This window comes from Lissotriton vulgaris, chromosome 6 (genome assembly GCF_964263255.1).
Source record: "Lissotriton vulgaris chromosome 6, aLisVul1.2, whole genome shotgun sequence".
NCBI classification, from domain to species: domain Eukaryota; kingdom Metazoa; phylum Chordata; class Amphibia; order Caudata; family Salamandridae; genus Lissotriton; species Lissotriton vulgaris.
The window spans coordinates 230,531,511-230,544,771 of record NC_141694.1 but is presented as its reverse complement, the minus strand read 5'-3'; the positions used below and the strand labels follow the sequence as shown (position 1 = coordinate 230,544,771).

The window sequence follows — 13,261 nt, the reverse complement described above, 5'->3', positions numbered from 1 at the left end:
TGAATACTCATGATGGCTAGGAATAGAACACTCCACACCCCTCGAAACTTGGCTCAGTAGAAATCATTGTTTGAATGAGCCAATGTTTTAGCAGTGTCCAAGACAGAGGGCAACCTTACTGCATTACATGGCTCCTTAATTATTCCCATGATGATCCGGAGAGTTTTTCCGACATCCCCAAGAAAGAGCTTAAGTTTCTTTATTTGCATAAGAAAGCCCAAGCACGTAGAGACGCTACTATGCTGTTATCTGTCTCTCAGTACTACTATTCTAACAGAGGCACTTCTGGCTTTTCTAAATATTTAAGGGTAGTCACCAGACCATCCCATCGATTTGTTCTTATTAGATTAAGACTTGGAATCGTTCACCATTTGGTGGCGTTTCCCCACATGAAAAATCATCCCTTTATATCTTGTCCATGTGATGGGGTCACTAAAGAGAGTACTGTTCACTTTTTACTTCTGTGTGATCTTTATAAGCACCTTCGTATTGCCTATTTAAAACTTTTATTTATGAAAAAGGCAATAACGGCGGTAAAATCTGCAATGAGGCTGCTGATCTCCTTGGATGATCCTGATATCTGTTTTTTTACAGCTATGTATATCCTGAAATCTATGGCTGCTAGGAAAATATGGTGTTTTAATCATCCTGTTATGTTTAGTTATCGAGCTGCATCATGTCTGTTACCTTCATAACATTTTTAACGATTTATTCTGGCGATTTTTAAGTGGCAATTGTATCAGAGCTTAATACTATGAATGTATATGTATATATTTTGTTCGCTTTTAGGATTGTTCTTTTTAAATAATCGAATAAACCTTTGAAACTGAACTGAAACTGAATGACCCAATGTTTTAGCAGTGTCCAAGATAGAGGGCAACCTTACTGCATTACATGGCTCCTTAATTATTCCATGGGAGGGCCAAGGCCCCAGGAGGCAGCCATCAGAAGCATGTTGTGCTCTAGGGATCACAACTATCTAACCTTTGGGGAGGTCCACTGTATCAGTCGTAAACCCTGCAGTTCAGAAAGTGCATCTTCTGGAAGAGCAGCGCTCCAGGGGCATCTTTACGAGCACAGCCTCACTCATCTACATCTGGCTCCCTAGGAGGGCCAAAGCCCCGGGAGCCTTGCTGGGAGTCTCTCGCTCTGTGTCTCTGTGAGGGAAGAGAACCCAGCACAGCGGTTTGCACCCAAGCTGATTGCACCTGGGGAAGGAAGGTAGCCTTGCCCCCAATCGGTGGATTGAGAGCTGTGCCGGGCGTAAGGAGCATCTGGGACCACAAGGGATGTTTGGCTTCTTTGCTGCCCCAAAGTAATGGCAGTGGACAAAGGAATTACTCTGTGAACGTATTTTTAAGAAAAGAATTAATATTCCGCGAGCCATGGCGTACCAAATCAAAGGTCCAGGAGGGAAAGTGGAAGATTCATCACAGAAGACCCTAGAATTAGACAGAATTGTGCTAATTTGGTTTGGTGGTACCCCGGGAAGGTCAGGGGCATCACCAGGAACCTTTTTTGTGGGCTTTTGGGGGCTGGCAGTAGTGCAGGTGCACCAACAGAAACCTTACTTAAAAAATGTGATTGCCACCCTAAGTCTTCCGGTTCAAGGAATGCATGAACCCGTGAGACAGTTTTGAGGGACTCTTGGAGCTGGAACTTATAGTCTTATGGTTCTAGGGGTGCAGGATATTTGTTTCACGGTCCTGTTGCTGTTTTACAGATAGGGTAAAGATAGAAAGAAGAAAGATTCATACTGGGCATAGTATTGAAAATTTAAATTTTGGCAGTAACAGTGAGTGATTTGGCCTATTGTATGTCATTGAACTCTTGAAATCTGCTAATACTGTTTTCACTGTGTTTTTGACCTTATGATTCTGAAATTGATCAATGTAGTGACACCCCGACAAAGCCAGTAGGCCTGACATTTGATAAATTCATCGCTCCATGTTGTAATAGTCACATAAGGGATTATTGTGTAACAGGGTTCAGGGCTTGCTGGTGTGCAGATCATTAAGGAGGCCTCCAGCACAGGGGTGCAGGTTACCCTAAGCTGATCTGTGGGACCTTTTAGTGTACACCCCTCTCTTGGTTGTGAGGCCCTTTAGAGGGGCTTTCGCCATAGCCATTTCCACCTGCCATTCTGTATATAGATTTGTAAACGTGTATTTAGTAGTGTTTACAATAAAGAACATTCCTTTTGTATAGGTAAAAGCACTAACTGGACAGTGATTTTTTTTAAGAGTTGTTTTAATTTTCTTAAATCTCTGCTTTATTGTACATCTCTGAGTAAGCCTTGAAATGCTTTGCCTCGCTACCCTGAGAGTCAAGGGGTACTTGGTTCCCACTTAAGTACTCCACAGTATGAGGGCACAGGACACGAGTGGCGAAAGACACCAGGAGTTGCAGTTGGGGCCGACGGCACCCACTTATTCTGGGGCTTTACGAGTCAGTTTCCTGGCAATGATACTCTTAATCCAGTCCTAATCTTGGGCCCAAACGGCCTACTTCCTCAATTCTTCGTGTTGTTTTCTTGTAATGTATCTCAGCAATCTTTGCTCTTGGGTCTTTCAGAAGGGTAGAACTACAGAGCAAATGTGTGGAGTTCAGAATTCCCATCCACGGCTGACCTATTTAAATGTGGACAGAACCCTAAGTTGTTTAAAGGCCATGTTTTTCTCTGTGATGCAAGCACAGACAGACTGGCTGCCACCAAGCAATTCAGCCAAGGGCCACCATAGCACTGGTTAGTTTGTATACGTGCTAACATGGAAGATTCTAGCAAGTAATTCCTCCTTCTATTCTTCCGGGCAGGAGGCCAAGGCATACTGTTTCCCAGTTATTTTTTTCACACCTCATTAAAGAGCCAAGTTCTTTTGCTGAGCGGAAGGGAGCTAAGCAACACTGAATGAATTACTGCCCAAGATCACTGGCAGGGGAGAACACATTTTGATTAAATCAGCTGTGTAATGTATTTAACAAAAACTCCTGAAATTAATTTTGATAAATACAATAGCGACGAGAAGCGATTGCATAGCAAAATCCATTGAACAATATATATTTTTAGAAACAGCAGGCTTTTACCTTATGCAGTACATAGGAAGAACACTGTTGGTGTCCTTTTAGTGAAAGGCCAAACTAATCAAAATAGTAAGCATGTACTACTTTGAGACATCAAGTACTCTAATCTTGCAGGCTTCTAGCTACTACTTATGTGAGCCAAACGTGGCTTTCTATAAACTTCACAAAACAAAATTCTATAAAGTGGTTAATACAATCTTGCTAGCAGCAGTAATCAATGCATATATCTAAAGTCCCTCATTTGAATGGTGTCAATCTACCCTGCAGCTCAATGTGGCTTTTACATCACTGGTACTGTTTCCACACCATGGTAATGTGGCCTCATCTAAACTTCAGACAGTTAGACAACTGGGGTTTGTCAATGTACTACCTTGTTTAGAGGTCAAAGCAGATGCTGTGGGGATGTTTAATGGATTGGCACAATATAATATGAGAGGGAGACACCTCATAAGATACTCTTTCTCTATTTCTGTTTTATAGATTTGTGTAGCGCGCGGCAGCCCAAAACGAGCTTCCCAGTGCTAGCAAAATAGAAAAGAAAAGTACAGCTGAAACGAGCTTGAATTGCAATATTGTAAGTTGTTTGCAGAAACTCTCCATGGAAGCCCTGAGACGGGAGAGAGAAGGAGAGATTTCCTCAAATTGGGAGCAAGATACCTAAAGGAGCAACCTCCCTGTCTGTCTCACAAGATTAAAATGGGTTACCACAGCTTGGTTCTGATCCCATGAGTCCAAGGCTCTGATGGGACAGTAAGCATGAACCAGACTCCTGAGGTAAAGTTATTGTGCTTTGAGCATATAACAAAGGACCGCAAATCTGATCCATTTATCAAGGTGAACCAATACAGATCACAAAGTAGAGCTAAGACAGGGGCTTGTGACACAAAAGGACTATTTACAGAGAAGACTTAGTGGCACCAGGGGAGAGCACATTGCTGTAGTACAAACATGAGATAATTGCCTGGACAGTTATCCTTTGGGTAAAATTTGGAAGAGAACAGAGGGATTTCCTCAGGCATCTGCAGAGACCAAAACAGCTAGTCGATAATCAGTGTTTTTGTTGATCAAGCGGGAGCTCGCAGTCCAGCCAGATGCCTTAGGCACTGGCAGCAGTCCCACTGGCTATGCCCGTTATGATGGACCCCTGGAGGTTTGTTTGATTCCCAACTATTAAGACCTCAGATGTAAGGCAAGGTTTGAGCATCAGTAAAGAATTGCCAGTCTGGAGGCAAAGTGATGAAAATCTGGTTTTCACCTGCATAGAAATTATTGTGATACCTTACACTTTAACAATGCCTACAAGAGCGCGGACATAGACACTAACAAGTGCCTCATAGTAGAAAGCTGAATACGAGGGCTCTGTGCAACAGTTAGTTTGCTGATCATTCATTTTTGATGCTTCCTTCTGTCAGCGTTGTCAGCTGACAGAACATCAAAATACACTGTGTTAACAGAGACAAATAAAGAGGGGACTTGTATGAATCACTACTTTAAAAGAGCTTATTGTGGGTTGGCCCTGGTCTGCAATCCTCAGACCTTGGAGTGATGATTGTTTGAGATACCGCACAAAACTTTGAATCATATCGTTCCATTAGGAAACCTATCACTGCAAAAGGCTTATTAATCAATGGAATTTCATAGCCTCATTAGGAAGTCTGTTCTTCCTTACTTTGTTCCCCACTTTAAAGATATTTGGTCAAAATGATATAACCCAGTTGTGGTGCTGCTATATCTGGCTGGAGTATTTGCTTTTGTCGTTTCAAGACAACTGTGTGCCTCAGTGAAAATGTCTTCACTCCAGAGGACCACCTCACTGCATATCCTATAAATACTTTGGGGAAATAGAAGCATCCATTTCATGTTCTGGAACAAATGCCCAAGAAACCATAAGGTGTGCAGTAGAAATGTTAGGTAAATGTAAAGATGGTTAGCAGCTCATCGCTGTGTATTACTGCCTTAACCTTAACTGTGCTGCTTGAGTGAACGTAAAGCAGTCCTATTCTGTAATTATGTATGATTCCTAAGGAGAGAAAACACCTTTGAGATATGCAATCAAATTTTACTGACTTTAGAATGTGTCTCTACATCCAGGTTTGATTTGGCTGCTGCAAAAACAACCTTTGTAAAATCAGTGATTTTGCGATCTCCATCGCAAGTCTGTCCCTCGAGGGGCGTTTGTAATAATCGATTAAATGTGTGTCATTTTCAAGTAATAACATATTCCCCTCTACCATTTATTCTGAGTGACAAGATATTTTGAAGTGAATTGGGAAACTTTAAAAGGTTTGATCCAAGATGGAAGTGTTCCTTTTGCCACACAACTTTAACTTAAAACACCATCCAGATGAGAAAAAGTGAAAATATTGTAGAAAGTTACTTTTTTATGACAGTTCAGTAAGGCTTTATTGGCATGGCGTTTGTGGTTCTAAATATTGCTAACCCACAGATTAACCTTCCAAATTATAGCGTTGCAATAAAAATGATGTATAAACCTAATGGACAAGCCAAATTTACAGAATGCAAGACTCCCTTCATTCAAACATCAGTAACTCATTCAGAATTTTGGCCGCCATTTCTCATTACTTTATACTTAGTGACCACATGCTAGAAGTGTCGCTTATCGTCCTTTCTATGCATGGAAGCTTTGGTTCATTTTTTCCACCAAATGTTTTTGCCATTTTGGCCAAAGAAATCCACTGTTGGCCGAACGTGACCTTGAGTTTCATCACTTACACAATTAATGATAAAACATTGAGCAGCTAAATTCTAAATAATTTACAGTTTTTTTAATGCTACGCTAGTCATGATCGGCATCGTGATTTGTATTTCTTAATAAAGGTTTCATGTCATGTTACAAATTTATGAGCTGTCCTTCCATATAATAAAGAAACCCCACATAATTAAAAATGTAGCCCTTTCTCATCTGGGTGGGGCAAGAATTGTTTTTTTCATCTGTTTCTCTCAACTGGACAATTACATCCCTAAGGTGGGATCAACTCATGATACATTCGTTATCGAATGGGTGGGAAGTGATGCGGTTGAGTGAGTGGAAGCCATAAATTGCTAGGGATGATGGAATAGGTATAGGTAGCAAAGGTCATGGGTTGTTCCTGCTTTCACCTGAATGGTTGAGCGAGGAGGACATTTTGAAAATACAAGTGGATGATCAACTTTCATTCTAAATACACAAGAAAGTCAATTTGCTCATTCTATATTTCGTTTTTAAACCGGGTGAAAAGGGCAATAACAATTATTTCAAGCTTCCTCTAGGCAATGTGGATATGCCGTGACCGATGGCCTTAAGGAAGAAGAGGAGCTGCAGCCATTTTAATCAATTAACCAAAGAAGAAAATTCCCAAGTTTAACCACAAATTTTCCACTCCCCCAACATGACAAATGTATTTTCTTTCCTTTTAGGTATAAGAGCCCTTAGTATTGTAGCCTCTCCAGTGGATTCTGCAGAGTGGCGGACTCTTACAAGCGCTAATGCACACTTCAAATGCAGGGGCACTTTGATCAGAACTCGTTGAGCACTTTAAACTGCAAGATCCTACACCACAGTCCTCAGAGCTCACAAAGGATGGCTGCTGGCTTCCTGTGGCAGAATGGGGTGTTTCCCCTCCCTCCTTTGCTCTAACCATTTTGTCTGTCTATCTCGTCTTGTAGTCAATTTCCAGTCAATGCCATTAATAGCTTCCTTTTAGTGCCTAGAAGGGAACAATATATTTTTAGAATAATCAAAGGTGCATTTTTTAAAATAAATGTCACAGAATCCGGATCTATTCCATATACTTCCGGTAAATAGTAGTGAGCTTTCACGGTTTATCACATCTTGAAATTCAAGCATAGCTGAAGCAATCAAGGTCAAAGGGGAGATGTGTTTTCCCTTTAAATCTCTTTGTTGTCCTTTCTAAAAATGTATTGGTTCCCTTTGAAAGCTAACACTGTACCTCATTTCCATTAATGTTAGTGTTTCCTTTTTTTGTTTGCAACCTCTTTTTTTGCATGAGAATGCTGAACACTAGCAATAACCTGAATTTGTTTCTTTGTGCTGTTTTAATTTTCGGTAGAGCTTTCAACCCTTCTCTTTCAGCTCCTGGTAAAGTCATGTGTTCAGCCATTTTAAACGCTGTTATTCCTGTTACTAAAACATGCCAACTCTGAATGAAGGGATGTTCTAGACTATGTGGTGACAAGCACGATCCAGATTGGTCTCTAAGAGATTCATTGTCTGCCCTTTGCCAGGTCTTTGCTGGACAGTACTAAAGTTGGGGAGAAAGTGGAGTTGGCTATTTCCAGCGTCAGTGCAGAAGTTTTGGAGCTGCTATTGGAGTTTGTTTATACAGGTTCCCTGATCATACATTCGGCCAATGCAAAAATTCTCCTAGAGGCTGCAAGCAAGTTCCAGTTTCACACTTTCTGCAAAGTCTGCGTATCATTCCTCGGTAAGTCCGCCTGCTTTGTTTCTGTGTTATTGTGAGAGCGCTGTCTCAGTTTGCACTGGGGTGCTGTCTAAATTTGGTGTGCGTTGTGCAGACTGGGATAAGAATGCCTGAAAATGCTGTAAAAATGCATTGTTGCAGGTGTGACATCTTGCAGCTCGCGCTTGCAGTGAGGAGAGATCATTGATTTGAAGAGCAGTTTGAAACAGCAGCTCTGTGTTTCACTAGAGGCTGACTGGCCTCTTTTTGAAAAGACAAGGGTCCGGGGGCAAGGGATCTTGCAATCTCCATTTTCCCTATTCAAAAGGGCACCTCTGTGGTGCATAGTCCGGGTGACTGCAGACTTTTTGTCCTGGCACGCATGTCTGTTCTCATATTTGAACTGCACCTCATCCCTATGCAAATTAGGAGATGCCCACTTGAGATCTTACAATAGCATGATCCATATTGTGGAAGATCCCACATAAGCGTCTGCAGCCCCTTCTGTAATACCAATGTGCCCCAGTGACACAAAAAGCAGAGGCACATACATGTTGCATTCACCAGGACACTACCCCCATTGTCTCTATCCACATCCAAGCATGATAACAGTGTCAAGTGTTGTGTTGATCCACAGAAAACAGACTGTCTGACGAGGATAATTATTTTATCAGACACATTAAAAATACATACTGATGTTACAGATCCATAGATAGGACTGCTTCTATGGGGTACCTCACAGGACCCTTCCTCAGACACAAATGACCATATTTAATAAAAGCATGTTGTAATCAACAAAAGATGAGGCAGTGAGTTATGCCTTGTATAATGATGCCTGGTGTGACCTGCAGGTCATGATTTTGAACTGATAAAAACAAAGTAGTTTTCAATATTCCAAGTTCAGTAAGTGGAGTAGCTTTACAGTGCTTAGAAAAATATAGAAAAGACAATAGCCATGTTGCCTTTGTTCGCCTTTTGAAGAGAAGTTCCTATGGTAATATCGCTCCAGTAAAGTGCATTGTGATAGTGTCAGTTATTATCAAAGGCGTCTTACAGGCTGCCTCACTTCTCCTTGTCTAATGAATATAATACAATTTTCCAAGGGGAACAAAATAACGAGGGAGTTTTAGAAATATAAAGAAGTACAGGGGAATGAGTATTTGTTAAGGTATGATCTTGTGTCTCAGATACAAGTTAGCACTTCCACATGTCCTCAATACTGGGGCTTCAGATTAAACTACAATATGGAGTTTGATAAACTCTATCCACGCAATGTAAACCAGTGGATGATGAGTAGCAGCTAAAACAGGTTATGGTAGACAACTTTTACAGCACCATTCTTCAATTTAATCGGTAAGCCAGTTAAAATGTAATCCCTGTCAAAACAAATGTTGCATTTCCCAGTGCATAACACATTTAAAAAATAGCTGAGCCATCGCTTTTGGAACTTGTCACTCCATATAATAACTGTATTTATATAGTGTTTGATAGAGAAGCTTATAAGGCAGACCTACTTATTTGGTGAAATTCATTGTAATCAATTGAAGGGCACACCCCGAGGGTGGTTTAATTAAATCTAGATGTTTATAATGCCTTTATATCGTCTTTTACCTGCACTGATCTCTAAGTTCAAACACTATGCAGGAAAATACTTGCATACTTTAACACACACTGGAAAGATTGAGACGCATTCATCCATTCAAAAGGTTCTCCCAAAGCAAGTGTTCTCCATCTGTGATGGTGCCGCTTGAAGCCTGCATGTCACAAATGGAGCTGCGCTACCTAGTATGCAGAATTACTTGCATAAATGATCAATAATGCTATACCTTAAGGATCTTTCCAGCGAGAGACAGTGCCAGAAAACCAGATGGCCAGTGTCCTCTGACCACTTGTGGTAAGATACATCCTTGTGCTGTTACAAGAATCCATGACTCCACAGCCTGCTGTCAAGCACAGTCTCCAGCATTTCCTCCCACAGTGCCCTCTGGTCACGTCCGATGGACATTCACAGCTGGTATTACACAGAAGCCTTGCTATCAGACCTCCATTTTCACAGCCTCAAAAGTGCCCTCTGGCCACTACCCTTAACATCGTTTGTTTAAATGTGTAGGAGGCTGGTAATGTCACCCTAAGAGTCAAAGTGGCAGCCTAAATGTTGCATGTTGGCCCCTGTAGAACAGCAGACCCTGCATTTTTGTCCATAGACTAAACAGTTAGAATTTACAATCTTGATGGAAAAGGGACATGTTCTACCTTTATAATTTATGTCCTGCACTTGACAGTGACTAGAGTGTGTTTGCACCACCTCAGGTTTCAATGTTTCAGAGATTATTGATCGATGGAAAATGTCAACATTAAACAATATAAAAAATACATCATAAAACTGTTGATCTTAATAAATAAATAAAACGCCAAGAATTCAATAGTAGAAAATAGTACATTAAAAAGAATAAAAAGTGCTAAAAATCTAAATAAGCAGTCTCCACACACAATTCTCTTAGATTGGGCTAACAATTTTTGTCTAATAGACTGTGAGACGTAAAGGAATTTAGATACAGCTCCACAACCACAGTCAAAGATCGCTTTTGTAAATCCTAAGGGCTTGTATTCGGTTTGTCAGGCCCAGGCACCGGCACAAGGAAACAATCCTCTTGCTTCTAGGTTTAGCATATTTTGGGCAGAAAAACAACAAATGTTCCTCTGTTTTATTGTGGAGAATACAAGAAAAGCATTGCGAGTGCCCAGGCTTAGCAGAATCCCATGTTACTGTATCTAAACTACAAAAACAATTAACGAGCACACACTAGACATATATCATTTAAAAATGTATCTGTATTAGGGACGGATTTATGCAGTAAAAAGCATCTTGTGTGGCTGCCCGTGCGGTTAGACAATTCCTTGTGGGCAGCAACTCTCTCCCAAAACCTTGTTTAAACCCTTGAGTCCATGTTGGCCGGGATGGATTTAGGCACTTCCCAAAAGTTGGCAAGGCGTAGCTCAATCCATGATTTTCTTTTTTCCATAAGCCAACCACAAAATCTTTTTGGAGGAATCCAAATTAATGTTAACAATGAGTCCCTCTTTATAGTCATGTAATTGACTGGTAGCCCAAATACACACCCAATAAAGTAACGGCCTCAAAGTAAACAGCTCAGTGTCAAGCGGCCTCAAAGTAACCAGCTAAGTGACAGAGTTAATATTGCACTCAGTGACAGAGTTAATATTGCCGTCTAGTGTTAGTGGCGCCAACGGAGTGCCTCTCCCTAAACCATCTCTCTGATAAAGTTGTCCGACTTACAATAGTCCCATAATTCAGCAGCTTATAGTGCTGCTCCCCCTGCTTGCATCTTGTACATTTCTATTCCTGTAAGGATAGCGAACCAAGAAGCCTTCTTTGTGAACCTGAGAATTGCTCCTGCTCTATCACATGTGAGGTTTTAGAAATCTGTGGGCCCAGGAACGGGAATCAGCCAATCGGATCCCAGGTTCCCTAACCCGTTTCAATACTACCTAAATTTACAGTGGCCTTAACCCTTTCCTTCCTAATATAAGTCATCTGCTTAGTTTAGCGGCATTGATTTCGGGCCTATATTCAGAACAAAATAGACAAAAATTGTCCACAAGAGTTTGGAGGCCCGCCTTACTTTTATCCAGTAAGAGGATATTATCAGCAACAAAAAAAGAGCTTGAACTTTCTGTCCTGCCAGGATAGGAGAGTAGTTGGCACAGTTGGTCAAATACTTGACACAAATTGTTCATGTAAAGAAGAAAGAGGGAGGGTGCCAAGACACCGCCTTGACCCCGCCCTTGTCAATGAGAATTTTGTTTATTAATTCTCCTTTTGCGCCACATCGGACCCTAGCAAAGTTCCCCTCATCAAGGCACACAATGATGTTTAGTATATTACAGGGAATGTCCAGCCCATATAGGACTTACCAAAGTTTCATCCTTGGAACCAGGTCAAAGGCCAGCATGGAGGTCAATAAATGCCACAAAGTGTTCATCCCTCCTCTGTTGACAGTCTTCCACTTAATTAAAAGTAAGCGGACAAACTGGTCAATTTAGCGAGTTTTTGGTCGGAACCCTGCCTGCAAATTCGACAGGATGTGATTTTCGTTAATCCAGTCCAAAATTCGGTCCAGAGAACTGTTTACAAACAAGCTTTTAAAGGTTGTCCAAGAAGCTGATAGGGCAGTAATTTCAGGGGGTACCTGGATACCCTTTCTTTTAAACGGGCAATCTTTGCCCCTTTCCATGTAGTTGCCATTGCTACCCCCTGCTGCAATTACATTTGTAAAACACACAAGATGATGGACGGAATGTTGCACAATGGCAAAACATTCACCTCCAGTCACAGATCTGGGTTTAATCCATCGTTATTTTGCTCACCAAGCATTACATTTGTGGCAGCGTTAATAAGAGGAACCCAAGTGTTGAAACAAAATTAAAACAGGTTGGCTGGGATCCTATCTAATCCAGGGGCCTTTTCTTGTTTCAGTGAAGCTATCACAAGAGTGGTCTCTGCTAGGAAAAAAACTACAGGAGTAGAGGACCAATTAGATACAAGAACACCCTCCGAATAAGTAGAAATCAAATGCTTCTCATGCTTGCAAGAGTAGAGATTTCCAAAATGGGCAACCCACTCACAGGGCAGTATAGACGACTTGGCTGGGTTCCCAGAATTCCTACCACATACAGTTACTAGTCACCACAATTCCATAAGATCATTTTTAGATGAGGCTTCTAAAATATGCCACATTTTTACACTCCCATATAGTTTTTCGATTGCTTTATTTCAACGTAATATTGAGCTCTACATACCCTAATCTCCTGTCTAGCTACTTTTTTTAATTGCACTAAGAAAATTATTCTGAGCCATCTATAAGATGGATTTTAGCAAGGCCTTTCATGGTTCATGATGCCTTTTAGCAAGGGCCTTGTGGACTCTGTGTGGAAATAATGTTGAGTCTATCGCAAAAACGAATCTACTCGGCTACTATCACTTAATTATTCCCCCAGTTCTCAAACATAACCTCCATGTGTGCGGCTAGGACTGAGTATAAGTCTAAAATATGAAACGAGGGACATAACTTCTTCATAGTTAATACTGAGTTATTATTATCACTCTCGTCACGCACTAGCACTGTTGTATCTTCCATCTGCCTACACAGTCTAACATCTAGGATGATATAGTCGATAAAGTTATCATACAACCCTCTTCTAAATGTGGGGGTAGGAGTGACATCAGAGGACGAATTGCCATCACAGGTACGCTGTCCGTGGGCAAGCACGAGATCTACCACTTGAAGGGCAGTCCTTGTAAGATTTCTCTTCACTGGAGAAGTTAGTCCGGAATTCCCCACATTTGATCCTCCTCATAAGATAGATCCTAGGTTATGCCAGAAGGTTAGACTTCAGGGTTACATGAACCACAACGAGTTCTACAAGCCAATATGGCAGAGAAAGTAAAATGATTAGCTGTTTTATAGACAATAAGATTTCAGATTTGAATTTAGAGGATAGAAGATGTGTGCAAGCCCAACTGCAAAAGGTCTATAAGTTTTACTCAGATTCTTCTAATTGGGGCAAACTAATTCTTCAGGGACTAGCATTTCAGTTCTAACTTCAGAGGTGCAATAATCACCCCTGTATTTTAGATATAACATAATATGTGTGTGCATTAAATGCATACTTCAGTATAATGTGAAATCCTATGAAATATATGAAAGCGCTTTTATAGGGTTGTAAGGTAATAAATT

At 41.0% G+C, this 13,261-nt stretch overlaps 1 protein-coding gene across 1 annotated transcript in view; it reads left to right on the top strand.

Moving 5' to 3' along the window:
* Positions 1 to 13,261, top strand: part of KLHL29 (kelch like family member 29) — a 729,019-nt gene that overhangs the window by 534,676 nt on the left and 181,082 nt on the right. The window contains exon 5 of the mRNA XM_086926271.1: positions 7,327 to 7,526. Coding sequence (XP_086782397.1) covers positions 7,327 to 7,526 — 200 coding nt within the window. The remainder of the gene's footprint in view (positions 1 to 7,326; positions 7,527 to 13,261) is intronic.